This window comes from Temnothorax nylanderi, unplaced genomic scaffold, assembly GCF_030848795.1.
Source record: "Temnothorax nylanderi isolate EJ_2023f unplaced genomic scaffold, tnyl_v1.0 TNYL_tig0099_pilon, whole genome shotgun sequence".
In the NCBI taxonomy this organism is placed as follows: Eukaryota; Metazoa; Arthropoda; class Insecta; order Hymenoptera; family Formicidae; genus Temnothorax; species Temnothorax nylanderi.
The window spans coordinates 145,721-163,443 of record NW_027249161.1 but is presented as its reverse complement, the minus strand read 5'-3'; the positions used below and the strand labels follow the sequence as shown (position 1 = coordinate 163,443).

The following is a 17,723-nucleotide window of genomic DNA, read 5'->3' as shown; positions in this document are numbered from 1 at the left end:
GATTACGATTCTTGAAACGAGGTAAAAATTACAAAAGTGAGGAAATTCACTAGCGTATCTATAATTTCATTGGTTGAAATCGAGTGAATCTGTTCACTTTTGTAATTTTTACCTCGTTTCAAGATGTTTCAAGAACCGTAATCGACTCCCTGTTTATTTTAGCTGAACTTCTTGCATAGGCCGCGTTCAGCAGAAACAACTGTTGAGTTCGTCTTTGGTAAGAGCCAATCACGTTCGACTGCTACTCAACGGCTTGGTCTGGTGAACGCGCCCATAGTTTATTTTTTCTCTTTTGGCGAGAAACTCGGATGTCCCTTCTTTAGGGCGTTTTGGAACGCAGACGTGGCAGGGAGCTCCTGCAACTCCATTTTCTTGGTGAGTTTCGGAACGCAGCCGGAGCAGAAAGGCGCGGAAAGGTTAAGATATACCTTCTCTTGTAAAATGTGATTGTTTTTCAATCGCATGTTTTACAATTGTTGTCCAAGCACGTTGTACAAACACGAACCCCTGCGTTCTTTGACTGCAGGAGGTATATCACAGCTGAAATTAACAATAACCTTATGTCATGATTTGTATTCATTATTAGTATTCATCTTCATCATGATAACGAATAGTCTGTTTTGCGGCAGGTCACTCGAGCCATGGGAAACTTTTACTCGGTGTTTACACGACCCATCCGCACGTTTAATATCGCAAATCGCGCGGAGAAAATCATTTCCCGAGAAAAGCCGATACCCGCGCCTCAATATGCAGCCGCGGAAAAGCAAAGGAAGCTTACGGACGAAGGTAATTGAGTCGTCAGTATAATGTCTATTCCAAATTGTAATTACGTGGCCATAATTAAAAAATGATGTCCGAGATATCAGCTTTATTCGTACTTTCAATTTAGTCACGTAATCCTTTTTCTGTTCCTTTCTCAGTAAATCCACACTTCCTGGAAGAGCATTACAAGAAAAACATACAACTGGATCAACGACTGAAAGATGTTTTCGTTACGTCAAAAGACCCACAGGTATGACATTTTAAATTTCTACTTTTAGATACTAATCCTATTTAATAGAATTTTTGAATACGAATACATTTGATTATCGAAATTATCGAGATGTAAAGCTTTGGGATATTGTATAGGAGATAAAAGAGCCAAAAGAAGAGACGAAAGAATCCAAGCCTTTACCTCGGAATAGATACATCGGGGAGAATAAATTTATGTATGAGCCTTACGAATCTACAGTGATCCCCGAGGGAAAGTGCTCATTGAAACAGGCTCTCACATTTCTTTTGCAACATAAACAGGATCCAGTAACACATAGTAGTGAAAATATAGCTTCCGAATATAAAATAGATAAGAAAGTAGTAGGTATGTAGTTTCATCTGTTTCTTCAGTAAAATCAACTTGAGACTTAACATAATTGTATTTGCTTTACATCTTAACATTTATAGATTTACATGTTTTTATTTTTTAGACGATATATTGAAATATTTTAAACTTTATGTGACTGTCGCTGTCGGGGCAAAGAGTCCACAACCAATAACAGATCCAATTCAAGAAGTAATCGACCAAAACAGGATGAAGATCGAAAAGAGCAAAAAGATCAAAAAGAAGGAAGACATGAAAAAGGAAGAGGAGACGTGAAAAAGAAAAAGTAATACAGACATGTATATAGAAAAATAATTTATTAAAGTTTGTTTCTATGTTTTTCCTGCCTAAATGTAATTATATGATACCCTATATCAACCTTTGGAAATAATGTACATTTTATGATAAAAAAAGTTTCACAATGCGTATTAGAATACTCGGCGAGTAACGTGATCGACGGGTTTCCCAGTTTAGTCGCTTATTCTCATGAAATCTGCAATTAAAATTGGCATTATTATTCTAGGCTCAACGAATAAATCGTACGAAAGCATAAATTGTTTGAATATCTCTTACTTGCTACAACGTGATAAATGGCAACGATCACAACTAAAACATGGAATTGTCTACTGGTAGACGGTATCGCTTGAGAGTAGTCAGGAAAAAAGTGGCCACCTGAACCTGTTTCTGGAATGGACGTAGTCTTCACCATCATCCAGTAAAATGCTTTCATTTTTAAATTTTTTTTCAACTCTGCGCCGACTTCTTCTCGTATACGTTTATTGTAATTATTTAGCCAACGCCGCTATGTGATATAGATACATTAATATTGCAAGAACCTGTGATTTTCTGTAGTTATAATAATTAAATTCAACAGCTGTGGAGTAATGGATTTAAAACTTACGTGCAGCGGCGTTAACATATTGACATCGATAAGTTTCGGTTCGTAAGGGACTAGAGTGACGTCTCTGAATTTGAGAAATCTTCGTTCATTATGAGCCTGAAACAATTATCAGCTAACAATTAAAAGCTAGTAATTAAATTGCTAATATGAAATAGTAGCGCGGCTGTTAGTTATATGTAATCATAAAGTATACAGATAATAATGTATCAAGATGTACCAATTTGTCAGCCGGAATTACTTCAAGGACATTCTCCAAACGAACTCCAAAATCATTTTCTTTGTAATACCCCGGTTCGTTTGAGAGAAAGAATCCTGGCTTTAACTTGACGGAGCATCCTGCGATTGAATTTTTGTATCCGAAATACGACAAGCTGATAGGCGCTGCAACGCGTATTGTTCCACTAGAATGGCTTTCATCAATTGTAATTCCATATTCTCGTGACGCAACTATTTTACAGGAAACTGCAGATTACGAACGTTCGTGAACTGAAGAGAAGTGACCGATTCCGTGACCAGTCCCGTGCATGTAATCGTAACCGGTGCTCCACAACGGCCTCCGCGCGACAGCGTCCAATTGATCTACCGTCAGATCACTGGGAAAAATCAAAGACGATAACTCGATCGAACCGATCAGCACTCTCGTGTAGGCTTTTCTCTGCTCGTCGGTCGGCACTCCAAAATGAAGAGTTCTGGTCACGTCTGTGGTACCATCTGTCAAATAGTTTCATCATGCTTCTCAGGTCTCGGTTACTTGATTGGCGAAGAATTGGAGGAAGCGAGGGAAAAAAAGAGCAATCGAACAAAGTAAAAATAAAAGGGCGAGATTCAGGTCTTTTTATAAAATTAATTTTGAATTTAAAATCAGTTCTTGTACTGTCTAATTCGACTAGTTACTTTCTAAGAAAGCGGAGTGAAAAGATTCGAAGTTTTATACCCAAGTATTGTCCTCCAGAGTCGATCATTAATGTGGACGTGGTCCCGATTTTAATGTTCGTCAAGTTATTCGGCTCGTAATGCGGCATAGCGGCGTGCGGCCCGTATCCCGCGATCGTCGGGAAAGCGATACCCCTATTGTCACCCTGCTCATAACGAATTTCATTAATCACCCTCGCCACTTGCATTTCGTCCCATCCTTCGGAGTCGAATTTGTACTGCTCTTCCATGTAAGCCAGGAAATCACACATGGCGATCGCGTCCCGCAGATGAGATCTTCTCATACCTGCCGCTTCGACTTTGTTTTTCTTTGCTCTTAAATCGATTATAGGCGAGGCCTTAGCCAGCCTCTTCTCCGGTGGAATCTGTAAAAAAAAGATTCTTACGTGTTAGCTGTATTTATCCAGATATTTTCACTCGATTCGATTTCCCATTCATTTTCTCAAAAAATTAATCCGTTGACATATCATTTCTTTTATTGATTTATACAATATCGAATTAGACAATAAATTAAGGCTAATTATAGTCTTTACAATCATTGTTTGTAAGAGAAAGCGGTTTCTTATATTCGGAAGGTTTTGGACTAAAAATAATATCAATCTAGACAGCTCAAGCTCGATAACAAACTTGAGGTAGGATAATTATGCTGAAGAATCGCTTATTCGGAGGAAGATCACGTATTATACGTATTCTCAAGTTCCAAATATCCGCAAGACTGTCATCTCCGCGGTCACACTTACGGAATTGTATATTTCTTTGGACGCACCCGGCGAGTAGCCGCACGGCGACGGGAGCCAAACTGTATTCCAAACTTGCGACATGGTCTTCAAATCGTACCAAATGTCCGTGTAATTGTGCCATCTGCAACGATAAAAAGCCGGTCATTATGCAAGTCTGCTTGGTCTTGTTAGCCGTTATATCAATTCTTATACAATTTAGAACTCAGAAATATCTGGAGTTTGTACAACTGTTTGAAACTAAGCTCTTTTACTTTCTTGAAAATTCAAAGTGAAACCGAATCCTGCGAGTTCTACTTCTGTAATAGAAGTCCCGCTTGGTCTATATCGTGTCCCATCTCCTTTATCTTAATTTGCCAGGAGTTTCTCTCTCGACACCGACATAATTTCCGGGGCTCTACTCATCACTCACTTGACGCAGTTCGCGTGGGAGCAGGAGTCGACTTTCAAATGTATGTCGACGGACCGCAGGATCTTGTGACGCGGCGCGTAGAGATGCAGATCACCGTGGGTGACGATCGCGTATGCCCGGAGGACGGGCGTGTGCGGCAGATCGTAGCCGCGGACGTTGAAGAGCCACGCTATCTCGTCCAGGGCGGTGACGACGAGCGCGTCGGCCGACGTGAGCTCCATTTCCAGCCGGATACTCCGGACCTTCTCCTGCCACGGTTTGCCGGAGTACTCGTCCGCAAGCGGATAGGCCGCGTGCGGATTGTACTCAGGCCGGCCCACCTGCCAGATCAAGTCCACCAGGTCGTTACGGACCCCGACCAATCTTACGGGCAAATTCGCTGAACACGAATAGGATTGTTAGTCGAAAGTGAAAGAAGGTCGGATTCGGCTTCCTCGGCCTCACCTCGGCCTCGCACAGAACGATACTACTTTGATAGGACTTGTTTCGAGACTTGAAAGTGAAACTTGAGCCGAAAAGTATTCATTTTATAATTAATTAGAGCAAAATTCTCGTACATAATAAAAATATATAGATTTTTATATTTATGTACAAGCTATCTTCTTTGACAATAAAAATGTGTAAGATTTATATTTAAATAATATCGCGATAAAGAAATGCTCGATATAATGTTTCTCGTTACCCAATTCGTTCTCCCATATCTCCCACGTAAATGCGGGTATTAATTTCGGATTGGCACCAATACGTACTTCCGATCGATTTTCGAACTCTTGTATTAACCATTCTGTTATCGTTGGCACCTAAACATTAAACAGAAATAGTTAAGTAAACGTTAAGAATGTTGCGATATTAAAAATATTACAAAATACATGTGCAATTTTTTATTAAGTGTTTGTTTATAAATTCTCATTAACGTTGCTGGCGATAGATCCTTTTAAAATATTCGTAATGTTAAATAGAATCTTTTCACCATTTATATTAAATAATGTTTTTCTCCTTTTTAATCGTAAATCTGATTTTAGTTGAGCTTTGTTTTGATCTCTTGCGCTGATAATTCACAGATGTGTATGCCCAATCCATCCAAAACAATTTGCAAAATACTAATTTATATATTATTATTATTATTTTATATTATTTTACTTGAAATTATATCTTTAAAAAATTTAAACAGACTGTTTTGTACAATACAAGTATATAACCACATTAATAAATAAATACTTTATAAAAAAATTAATTTATTTTATTTATATAATTTGTATTTACTTACTAATAACACAATGTATATAAAACTGTAGCAAAACAGACGACATGCTAATATACGCATCATTCCTACGTTCGAAATAAATATCAATCGATTGTGCTACGCACGTTGTTTATTCCAGCGCAAGAAGTTATGTTCTGTTTAGGCTAAAATTTATAGTTTATGTTACGTATATTACAGATTTTCACTACTGGCGGTGAATATCGGACCACGCAACCCTGGTATATTGTTTACCAGACGGCAATATAGAATAAACTTATTATTTTTGTTATTATTTAAAAAGGTAACCACTCAGAAAGTCCTTCTTCCCACCCCCTTCGCACTAGGTGCGAAGGGCGAACGATCATCGATGACAGAATTCTCGAAACGAGTCGGGAATTCGTGTCGTTCTCACGCTCAGAGAAGAGGACTATTCCTCATCTTCATGGTTACATCAACTCCCATGTTAGGGAGGGAGAATGAGATCAACTCCTACAGAACTGATCCTGTGAAGTATGATCTTAAAGTTTCACCGCTCAAGCATGGCTAGATATAGCAGTTGTGCAGAATTTTAAATACGAGAAAATGATCTTTAACGTAGCCCTCTAGTAGACTGCAGAGCAGTTAAATTTGCGAGAGAGCGATAGTCGTAACAGTCTGGCTCTAAATCCAGACGGTATCGCCATCTGGGGACCGATGAGGTTACCTATCGAGAATAAACGATGTAGCAGAAAGCATTCTCGGTAAACAATTTTTCATATAAAGATTTATACATATTACATATAAATATGTATATACACGGAAAAAAATAATGTATCAACAGCATCAGTGTTATTGAGATAAAATTTATTGATGCAACATCAATATTAATGAACAAAAAACATCAGATAATTGTTTTAATAATTTAAATATTCGGTCCAATAATATCCAATTGAATTAACTATGTACGCTTGTGGCAGCCAGTGACGTCGACGTTTAATTGAAGCAACTTCATTTTTTTTTCGTGTATAATTATATATAATTATATATAATTATACATACCCATATATAGGTGTTTTCTTTTTCTTATATAATCTCTATTCGTATATACAGGAAAAATACTAATAACAAGAAGAATTAAAAACTATTAAAAAGTAATTTAAAAAATAATTAATAGCATTGTGTTTTTTATAAAAAGTAAAGGTTGAGGAAATGAGAAAAAATTATTCATTATATATAAATGTTAAGTATGATTATATATAGAATACTGTATAATTTAATCTCTCAATTTTAATTTTTGTAAAAAAAATAATGCAAAAATTATTTTTTAAATTATTCTTTCTATTATTTTTCCTATATACGGAGAGACTATGCAAAAGAGAGAAAACATAGATATATTGAACATATTATATATATATATTTATAGATATTTTTATATAAATTTTTTTACCAGGTTGTTAATATTAGTACAAATTGAATTTGTTGGATAAAAAAAATTATTTAATTTATTTTTATGCTCTTATTTTTAATGGTGTAATTATTAAAAAGTTCTAATAAAATTTTGAGTAAATATGCTACATATATTTACTCTAACTATATTATATTTATTATTATTCTGAATTTTATTATTGTCTTCAGATCTTATTAATGGATTGTATAAATCGTTGTTATGAATAATAAGAGCATTAAAGACGAATTTATTTAGATTTAACTAGAAAGAAGTTGGGCATCTATTGTGATGGGCAATTTAGATTATTTCATTAACGACTTATAGAGACAGAAAATATAACGTATACTGCAAAAATAATAAGTATATAAATAATAAACGATGATCAAGCATGTAAATTTGATATAGAATAGACTTTGTTCGATACGAGATAATGAAAATATTTGAATCAATTTACGCACGTCGCGTTCACCTCGCTTCATTAAAATCCAGTTGCAATCCAGCTGATGGTTTGCTTGAATATGGTATCGACCATCAGTCCAAAGTACTGCCTTATCAATAGTTACTATAGCTTCTCCAGCACTTCCATAGAATCCAGTAAGGAATTCTCTTCTCATATCGTGTGGATCCACGGCCTCGCTCTATGTGAAAAGAAAACGATTTGTTTTATTAATAAAAGAATAATAAATTGATATTAATATTAACAACCGGGGGCTATTAATATTAATATCAATTTATTATTTATATTAATTGAAGTAGTTCGAAAAAGAATTTTCATGCTCAATGAGCATTAAAATATGCTAAAGCTATAATGTTTCAACTGAAATCGATGTCCCCCAATCACTTCACCGTCGAAAATTAAAAGTAATTAACAGGTATATATGTAAAGTGTATTTTTAAGTTTTAAATTTTATTGTTCGATACACCTAAAAATATTTTTCTTGTTTTGTTAAATTTTAAAATTAGTGAAATGTTTATTAAATTAGTGAAACGTTGGGAAACATGGAGTCAAAAGACTGGACACTGCACTCAAAATAAAGAATAAAACTCATTAAAAAAAATTTAGTAAATACGGAATGGCCGTTTATAGCGTATCAGCCAAAGTAATTATGCAAAATGTTATTTTTTATACTAAGAGAAGCTTTCAAATATGCTACACCACGCGAATATACCTCTAAAGGGCCATCGCGGCCATGAGAAACGAAGCTCACTGTCTGAAAATTTAAGCATATAATGAGAGGAACAACATTGAGGATAAATTGATTTAGATTAATGCGGACATATCAACGTCGCTATCAATCGGCTAGATAATTTAATGAAAATAAAATTACAAACTTAATCTCTTATAATGCAAGTAGTTAATTAGTAGCGAGATAGTAGCGAAATAATCGATAGTAAATTATTTGTTTCTCGAGAAGTGATTACACAATTTCAATAATACTTATACATTGATTTTCTTTACATTTTTTTATTCTTTACATCTTTACATTCTTTCGTATCTTAATGATAAATGAAGAACGCAAACCAGATCATGATATCGTGATATCCATTGCAATGCCTTTTTTTATAATTGAGACTAATCTACCAATACGCCAATGATACGCCAATTATCAAGATACGAATAGACTTTTGGACAGATAAGTCATGATCGTCAATATCGAGTGGAGTTAATTTCGACGGTATAACTCACTTGATGCTCGTCGTCCGACGTGACGATGTAACCATCGAGAGGTGGTCCTTGAACTGCCGCCACCCGAACCATCTCGGATCTCAGTTGTCTCAGTCGCAGAGAACTGTCGTGTCGATTGACCGGTTGATTCTCGGCATAAGCGTTCACTGGACAATATAATCTCTCGGCCCCATTATAATTATGCTCCGGCAGTGTGCTGGTATCGGCTTTCGTTAATCCTGCAGCAAATGCGTTTCATTCCTCAACTGACATTTTTAATAAAAAGAAGTTGAACTGCAAAACGGGAAATAGATATAACAGATATTAAAGAAGGATGGAAGAAAGGTGTAAAGAAATGTAACTTGTATACTTTAGAGTAAGAATTTAGAGATATATCTTAATTAACAAATAATAAATTTAAATAATAAAAAACTGTACAGAGTAACATTTATACTGTAAATCTGTTACAATTTTAATATAATAAAATAGCAAATTAAAAAAAAAAAGAGTTGGAGGCGCCGGGTATCGATCCCGGTACCTCTCGCATGCTAAGCGAGCGCTCTACCATCTGAGCTACGCCCCCATCTATAAGGCTATTTCTAATTAGTACTGATCTATCCCATCATATATACCTATATATGTATATGTATATATGTATATATTGCTATTATTGTTATTATTAAATATTCGCGTATCTATATATTTATACTATGTATATCACATTATTTATTTTTGTCCAAAACTTATTTACAAAATATAAGTGCAAGCCTTACATATGTATAAACGACGAGATAATATATAATTTAGAACACGAAATAATTATCATAAATCACATTTAGTCATTGTAAATTCACCGAAATAGATTTTTGAAGAATTTTTATCTGATTGTGTAAAAAAGAGAGTTACTCCAGATAAAGCGTACATACACATGCAAGTGTATCTATTGATAAAAATGTTCTATTAAATAATAAGATTTAAGTAAAAGTAAATGATTTGTTTGACAGAAGTCTCTAAATTAATGACTTTGTTATAACAGCTTTGTGTAGCTACAGTATATTATATCATGATTCAACAAAATGGAGACTTATGAGGATTTTTCGTCTGTCAAGTCTGGAAATTAGGGATGCACCTTCGTCGAAATTAATCGTAATACATACATATGTATTTCGAAGTGTACTTTAGACAATCTATAATTTACATTAGATTTTGGAACTAGAACTCTATTCATAATTGTACATGCCCTACATGCCGTACATTTGAATTAGGTATATGTGTGAGATACTTGTTACTTTTTATATATTTTTGCATTCTGATTCTTTAAATTTTTCTGCATTACACGTCGCATAAAATTATAAATAGAATTCTATTGTGTGTGTGAATCCTGACAGGAATTATATATTGTTTAAAATGGATTTTATGCATTAAATGCGCGTACCAAAGCATTCAGTTGGAACAAAACAAAATAAAACACAAGCCGTTATTTCGGAATCCTAATCAGGAATTAATTATAGCAGTTCGCATCTAGAGCAATGCAGAAATTCACCAAGTCGAGAAAATTGAATTGATAATCCATGAGAGAAACGATTGATAAATGCGAGTATCTGGCAAACTGAAGATTCTCGTATACTTAAACGTTTCAGCAATATATTCATGATGCACGACGTTTTTAGAGTCTTACGACTCTATACAATGGACAACGAGCAACGTGACGTGACTTCATTGAACCGGAAACTAGTTTGATTTCCATTACGTGTAGTACACGTCCCATGGGAATCCAGAGGGTGTGCTAAGTGGTGCTCGTATACCAGGAAAGCATATCGAACTTGGAGCTTGATCGTCCCGAAACGCACGTTTTGATCGTTACGTGTATACTGAACCTTCGCCGGCGTCTTCCAAGTAGTATATACGACCAATCGATTAAACACGCTCGTGCCTTTTTCTCCTTCCTTTCATTTATCTTTTTTTTTCTCGCGTCATCGAGAGTCCGTCTACCTGGGCAAAACGCGGTTGAAAGGATGCCGTCGCGTTTCGCCGTTCGCGATGGAAGATCAATTTCGTGGGCGAATGTGTGTGTGTGTGTGGAGAACGGATCGAATATAATTCGGGCCAGGATCATGTACCCACCCCCTCGTGCATTTTATCATTAATGCATCGTAACCGGGTCAGCGTATTGTTTAATTTAATAATTTAACGTAAACATCAAGTAATATTAAATATATTACTAGGGAAGTAGGAGCGTGCAGTAGGAAAGTTTTACTCCGATGTAACCTTACAATTTTCAGCTCAGGTAATTTTCCCTGTAATTTTCCCGTGTACTGTAAAGGTCACGCCGCCTCACCCCTTTCGTCCCATTAGGCATTCGCGAAACTCTCCTTATCCCTTATTTCTTCTAGTTGTTCGAAGACAACTGCCGTCGAAGAAAAGAAATTCCGTTGTGTTGCGCACAATTGGATATATTGCACGTGGAGCTTATATATATCGTCAATAAAATAATTTCAAATGTAGGATAACATTTTTTTTTTTCTATAACAGGCTTTTGATTATATGGAAGGAATGAAGAAGAATATTGTCTCATGGTGAAGCATTGTGTCGCATTATTTCTCATTGGAGACAAAAGAAAGCAAATGATTTAAATTAAAATGGATTTAACATGATATTTATGATAATCATAAATGTAACTAAAGTTATTTATAACTTTTTCGTAAATGGTAAAATGTTTCACAGATTGCGTGTTTTATAACTGTCGATTAATTATGCGATAAATATAAACATAAATCTATTTATTTGTATAGCTTTGCAATCTTTTCTAAGCTACGTCGAAGTATTAAACCACAACACATAATGTGATAAATGTAAAAATGCAATTAATAATAAATATTTAAAAAATATTTTAAGTAATAGCCACAAGAATGTATAATATATCTATAACAATTAAAATATAATAATAAAAGAATAAAGATGATAAAAATAAATGTATAAATATATTATTTTCAACCACTACATTCTTCTCGTATGTCAAAACAATGTCTCGTAAAAAAGTAACAAATAATATTTTATAATATAAGATATTAGCGCATTATATTAATGCCTTATTAACACCATTCTGTGCAGTTATCTAGCGATAAAAATACAAGCGTTTTATTTCTATAAGCGTAATATATTCTACTTTTTCACTTCAGATAACGACATTATTTATACGAGTATGATGTTACTTGTACAATGCTACTTATAAATTAGATATGTTCCGTATCAAGCGCGACGACCATCCTTTTAAAACCAATTTTAAGGGCGCTCTTTTTGTCCCACCTTTGTTCGCAATCAATAGAGAGGAGAGTTCGCTTTCCCGAGATATCAGGCTACCATGAATTTCTGATTATTCTCGAACGTAGAGCAAGGATATAGGCTCAAGGAACGATACCGAATGACGGAGACTCGAGACGCATATGAGAAAAAAATGTCTTCTTAATTATATTCTCCGCACGTGTCGAGATAACTTCTTGTACAAAGGTAACAAATAATATATTTTACAATAGGTACATGATTTTTGCACGTTTTATATTGGATTATAACACCATCCTGTGAGTTTTTATTCTAATAAAGGAGGGTCCACATTATCGAGCCGAACCGCGAGCCGAACTTCGCCGCGAACCGAAATTATCGAGCCGACAAAGTTCGGCTCGATAATGTGGACGCATGGTCGGTTCGCGGCGAAGTTCGGCTCGCGGTTCTGCTCGATAATGTGGACCCTCCTTAAACGATAAAAATACAAACGTTTCTCAATTCTATAAGCATAATGTAATCCTGGCTCCATATGACGAAACTATTTATAAGGATTACACAAGTAACAATGCTACTTGTATAACGTTACTGCAAGTTATTCCGTGTGAAGCGCGGTATTTATCCTTTGCTGCTTTAAATCCAATTTGGAGGATGCTCTTCTCGGCCTCGCTCTGAATCGACGAGCAGTAGAGTCTCTTTCCTAAAAATATCAGGCTACCATAAATCTCCGGTTATTCTCCAATACGCAGGATACAAGGCGCAAGCCTCGAGAAACGACACGAGAAGCGAATGGCACGAGAATCGATATCGAGGAGTGTCCGGAGAAAAGGCATTTTCACGGGACATCACGGAGGGTGAACTCGACGAGGCCGAAGCGATTCGCCTTCTTAGTTGGTACCACGTTGCCGCTGTCGATCTACCATTTGTTCACCACTCACTTTCGTGCTTCAGACCGATCCGGCTGGCAGCATGACGAAGAGTTAAAGCCGGTTCCATTGCCGCGGCGCGCCACTCCCGTGGCGCAATGACCGTCGCTTGTGACATTTCGAGTACACGTCGCGTTACTTTCATATCATGCCGACTCAGTAGGCCAACGTCTAACGTTGGGTATTACTGCAAATGTAAAATTATTAGTCCTGCTTGATAGAAGTGCGACTGTGTAAATAAATAACGAATCATTTAATAATGAATTTAATAATCTTGGATATGCGTATAATGAGAACGTGTATTTCACAGAACTGACTGTGCTTGAGATTAAATTCATCGGTTATACCAATACATTTATGAATGATCTAATATTTATTGTGCAGTAATAATGACGTTTGCGAGAATGCGAACTGAATCTTCGTATGTTTTTTTCTTTTCAAGTGACATTTTGGCTTTCTGCCATAGATACCTCATTGCAAATAGCGCGCGCAATATCGAATGACAGGAGCAGGAGGAGAAATGATCAAGATGCTGGCGGACTGGATTGTTTCTTGAGATGATCTTTAGCATGTACCGAACAGGCTCGCATGATCCGCAGAAACCTACTCGTGATTTCATCTCGGTGTCTGTGGACCAGTTTGCCGCACTCGCGGTTCACAGCGCCAGTTCTCTTTCTTACGTCGCTACTCCCCTAGTAAGCAAAATGTTAGCAGTGCTGTTAGCAGTATGCCAGCAGTCTGGCAGCAGAGATTCGATTAGGATATCGCACGACGGATATCAATTGCACACGTGTTGAGTTCCTGTTCTGGCCGAGGGAGCCTCCAACATAGCGTGACAGTTGATTGGCAGTCAAAATAGATTTAACGGTAAAAATTAATGACAAAAATTATGTCATGCTGTTTCGTTAATCATCAACAAAAAATATGTTGGTGAGATAACAGACGGAAAATTCATATACATACATGTATAATTTCTACAAGTCACAACTTCAAAGTGACCTGTATCAACATGAAGCTTGTGGGGCGAAAGAAAGGATCATGTAATGCCACATGAATTAAACATGATATTAAAATATGTATACAGCAATAACAATAAAAATATACAACGGCTTGTATTCTTGTCCTATTGCTAATACAATCACTATTGTATTTAAATAATATCTTTGTACGGAAAAGTTGTAAGAGAAAGAGCGAGAGCTAACTTTAGACAATTATGCTAAATGCATGATGCAAATATAAAAAGAACATTATAAGCCTATATAAGCAGTTTTATACTTACGATGTAATTCGGTACAAATGTGCTTCGATACTATTCAAATGTCCCTCGAAATATTTATAAAAGCTTTCTAATTTGATGTTTCTAATAAATTTAAAGTTAATAAAATCTGAAAATTGTTTAATTTTCCTGAAGTAATTTTCTCTCGTATATAAGTTATTTTCTCTCTTTCTCTCCTACGGAAGAATGTGATGAAAACCGTCCCTCTACAGGAAACTATCTATTTATCTACCATAAAAGCATAAGGAGCTAACACAGACGGTGAATCTGTGAACTAGTTGCGCGATGTCTCGAGATGATGTTCAGTATCTATTGATCAGGATTACATAGGCCGTAAGAAGTTAGACAATTTACGATATTTGCATCTCTTAATAGTTGTGTCAGTTTAAATCCTCGTTTTCAATTATCTTCCTCATCCGTTCCCTTTCGTAAAACAATTATTAGCGACTCCTATCACCCCTGGATCTCTTTCAGTAATCTTGAGCGTCTCTCGACGTTATTCGCTACTTATGCTTCTGTTTCTGTCTCGCGACGTCTCACGTCGCGTTATCGATTTGTTCTTATAATTTGTATAAGTTTCGCGTCGCGAAGTGCGACGTGGGTAAATCAGATCAGGGATTCATGCAGCCAAGATAGTGTGAATGTTGAAAAAGTCGGAAAGTCGAAAAGCTGGTCAAACGTTCCTCTTTGCTTAACTATCAGGAGTTCATCTTCGAAGGCCGCGCGATACGGCTTCGATTTGGGATGGCTCGAGGCTTTTTGCAACAGGGTAGTAGAAGCAGGGTTGGCGTTCATACGAGGGTGATTCTATTGTATCAACTTTTTCGCATGGCAAACATCGTTGTGGCAAGTTTAAACGTATATAAGTATAAAATGTATGAGAAGCGTGAAAGTAGAGCGCGAAAATATCGAGTTTCCTTAATAGAGAGTGAAAAAAATTAAATATTTTTAATATATGAGGCTATGCGAAAAGTTCTCGTTACATTAATGACGATAAACTTGAATTAAAACTTGAAGTTAAAAACAGTAAATGTCAATAGACATATTAAAATTCTTATTTCTTAATTATTAGCAATAGTAGACACATCTTTTCGAATGCGATTAAAAAGCTTAAACGCTCCCTTCAAAAGATGTTAGACCAACTATATGAATAATAAATAAAACAAAAAACTATATAAATAATAAAATAAAATAAAGATTAATTTAAGCAGCTCTTCCGCAAGTACAAAAAGTACAATCAATTAGATAGATTCTTGTCGTTATCTGCACACTCTCTTATCTTTTAAGATGCAAAAGTGCATACATCAGTCGACTTGCTATGCCACTTTAATTGGAAGAGGAATACAGAAACGACCGTGTAACGTTATCGTAACGATATCGATGCGTCTATATATATGCGCACCCCCCGTTGCAGTTCCCGTTGCTACAAACGGGGGAAACCGAGAGGGCAAGGGGAGGGGCACAAAATATTCCATTTGCGGCGCGCATACGCGTTCGCGTATCCGTTCGGACCATCCCCCCATCGCGCTTTCCACGCAGCTGCATCCATCGCGCGTGTTTGATGCACACGGATATGCGCGGGGTACATACATGAACACGCGGGCGACAAGGGCGACGAGAGAGCGGACGTACGGTGCGCTGGCGCCGTCAGGCGTCATCGGCGGAGATCGATAACCCGGGGGAATTGGTGTGCGTGGTGCACACCGGTCGACGGAGAAGGGGGAGGGCGGGAGGGGGGGCGGCGGAATGGAAGGGCGGACGGGAAAAGAACGGGGGGGAGGGAGGGGGCAAAAAAAGGAAGACGGAGACGGACGGGTAAAAAGACATCATAAATCGCTCCCGGCCGTGTATCCCCCCCGCCGCGTCCGACCGTGCGTCCTCGTTCCACCCTCTCCACCGCCGTCCCCGTGTCCATCGACCGTCGAGTCGTTACTCTCTTTCCACCCTACGGAAATTCGAACGGTTTTCCCGCCACCGACCGCCTCGCGCGCTATACGGCCCTGGCCGTAGTGAGATGGTCGCCTGCTTAAGTGGCTCGCCACGGGCTGCCGCCAAGGCCGCAGACCTCGTCTCCAGGCGTTCGCCGGCCAAAAGTCGCGCCGCGAAAAAGATGCGTCGCCCAGGCCCCAGGTTTTTAGCGGCTCCTTCCGACGGACGAAGCGTCGCCGGTGCCCGCCACCCTGCCAGGGTAGCATCCCGCGGCGGAGGTGCATCCCTATATCCGGGATATACCCCCGGAATGCGCACTCGGGGTGAAGGGGTGTTCAGCGCGGTGTCCCGGGGTGTGCGCGTGCAACCGGAGGTTGTCGCCGCGCCGCGCCGCGACGCAATGGCAATGGCGCGCCGCCGATCCGCTGCAATGGATGCGCGCGGAATTAGAGGGAGGGAGCCGATTGGTCGGCTTCCGCCGGCGCGTGCGGCCTTGATAGATAACGTGACGACACGTGTCGACGGCACGTGTACGGGCAACAGCATCCGTAACGAGGATTTCGAGCGTTCGGTTGCTCCGATTGACGTCCAAACGCGGGTAAGTGGAAATTATTTAGACATCTCTTTGCACCGATGGGTTAAAAATTATTGCATCAGTTGTCAAAAAATTGATTTCTTCAGTGACACCCTGTATAGATGATACTTTATACGAATTGACGAATAGATACACGATAAATAGATATTACTAGTATGTATTTTTCTCCATTTCGCGATATTTTACAGATCACGAGTGTGATTTATTTAGAAAATATCTGGTACATAATCTTCTATATATATAAAATAGAATGTCTGTATATATGTATGTATGTATGTATGTATGTATGTTCTTTATACACTCTTAAACTATTCGACCGAATTTTTACCAAAAATATATAAAATAGGGGTAGAATTTTCCGGGGAGTGCTATAGAGTGTATAGTTTTTCGTTACCGATCTTTTTGGAAACCGGTATCCGAAATTTTTTCAATTTTTCGGGAAATAATTGACTGAATCTTAAAAAATTGTATATAAAACGGGTAGAATTTCCCGGGGAGTGCTATAAACTGTATAGTTTTTCGTTACCGATCTTTTTGGGAACCGGTATCCGAAATTTTTCTAATTTTTTGGGAAATAATTGACCGAATCTTAAAGAATTGTATATAAAACAGGAGTAGAATTTCCCGGGGAGTGCCATAAAGTGTATAATTTTTCGTTATCGATCTTTTTGGAAACCGGTATCAGAAATTTTTTCAATTTTTCTGGAAATAATTGACCGAGTAGGAAAAGATTGGTTACGACATGTTTAATCCATGAACACTCTTTATGTTTGTTCACAATAAGGATATTGAAACATAAATGAAGTCGTTTTAAGAAAAACGACTCCCGGGCGAAGCCCGGGTAACCAGCTAGTTGCATATAAATCTGAATGACAGAAGGATGACGCAGTCGAAGAGAATCGAAAGGAATGTGCGACAACAGGTTTGCTACTCGACTTACCTGTTACACAGGAATACAGAATGAAAGAAGGTAGTAAAAATATGATTAATAATAAATGATTACAGGTTGATAATAAATATACTTAACATCTCGAAAATACTTG

At 37.4% G+C, this 17,723-nt stretch overlaps 2 protein-coding genes and 2 non-coding genes across 10 annotated transcripts in view; 1 reads left to right on the top strand and 3 right to left on the bottom strand.

Annotated features, from left to right (window-relative positions):
- Positions 1-365: 365 nt before the first annotated feature.
- Positions 366-2,257, top strand: LOC139775466 (NADH dehydrogenase [ubiquinone] 1 alpha subcomplex assembly factor 4). Of its 3 annotated transcripts, none has more exons than XM_071711484.1 (6): positions 366-416; positions 630-786; positions 921-1,012; positions 1,129-1,357; positions 1,464-1,643; positions 1,881-2,257. In XM_071711484.1, exons 2-5 carry the CDS (start codon positions 642-644, stop codon positions 1,631-1,633), a joined length of 636 nt encoding a protein of 211 aa, XP_071567585.1. In that variant the 5' UTR covers positions 366-416; positions 630-641; the 3' UTR covers positions 1,634-1,643; positions 1,881-2,257. The 3 variants fall into 3 exon arrangements, with proteins under 3 accessions (XP_071567585.1, XP_071567583.1, XP_071567584.1); XM_071711482.1 differs by having other exon boundaries at positions 371-529; XM_071711483.1 differs by having other exon boundaries at positions 378-529; positions 615-786.
- LOC139775465 (xaa-Pro aminopeptidase 1) overlaps positions 1,658-17,723 on the bottom strand; it is a 33,509-nt gene continuing 17,443 nt past the window's right edge. The window contains exons 2-13 of one of the 5 annotated variants that reach the window (XM_071711478.1): positions 8,697-8,914; positions 8,179-8,220; positions 7,468-7,647; positions 5,023-5,140; positions 4,341-4,719; positions 3,932-4,052; positions 3,193-3,556; positions 2,736-2,969; positions 2,476-2,639; positions 2,259-2,354; positions 1,931-2,159; positions 1,658-1,850 (exon numbers count right to left, since the gene is read on the bottom strand). In XM_071711478.1, coding sequence (XP_071567579.1) covers positions 1,828-1,850; positions 1,931-2,159; positions 2,259-2,354; positions 2,476-2,639; positions 2,736-2,969; positions 3,193-3,556; positions 3,932-4,052; positions 4,341-4,719; positions 5,023-5,140; positions 7,468-7,647; positions 8,179-8,220; positions 8,697-8,914 — 2,168 coding nt within the window. In that variant the 3' untranslated portion in view covers positions 1,658-1,827. Of the gene's footprint in view, positions 1,851-1,870; positions 2,160-2,258; positions 2,355-2,475; positions 2,660-2,735; positions 2,970-3,192; positions 3,557-3,931; positions 4,053-4,340; positions 4,720-5,022; positions 5,141-5,607; positions 5,763-7,467; positions 7,648-8,178; positions 8,221-8,696; positions 8,915-17,723 lie in introns of those variants that run through there. The other 4 variants (XM_071711477.1, XM_071711480.1, XR_011718832.1 and 1 more) reach the window with 4 other exon arrangements.
- Positions 5,888-6,103, bottom strand: LOC139775510 (small nucleolar RNA U3). The gene has a single exon (XR_011718841.1). It is a non-coding gene; the product is annotated as a small nucleolar RNA U3 (small nucleolar RNA).
- On the bottom strand, positions 9,186-9,258 carry Trnaa-agc (transfer RNA alanine (anticodon AGC)). The gene has a single exon. It is a non-coding gene; the product is annotated as a tRNA-Ala (tRNA).

Coding starts and splice junctions, on each gene's coding strand:
- LOC139775466 (XM_071711484.1), top strand. CDS start 642: ATGGGAAACTTTTACTCGGTGTTTACACGACCCATCCGCACGTTTAAT. Junction 787..920: donor AAGGAAGCTTACGGACGAAG/GTAATTGAGTCG, acceptor TTCCTTTCTCAG/TAAATCCACACTTCCTGGAA. Junction 1,358..1,463: donor AATAGATAAGAAAGTAGTAG/GTATGTAGTTTC, acceptor TTTATTTTTTAG/ACGATATATTGAAATATTTT.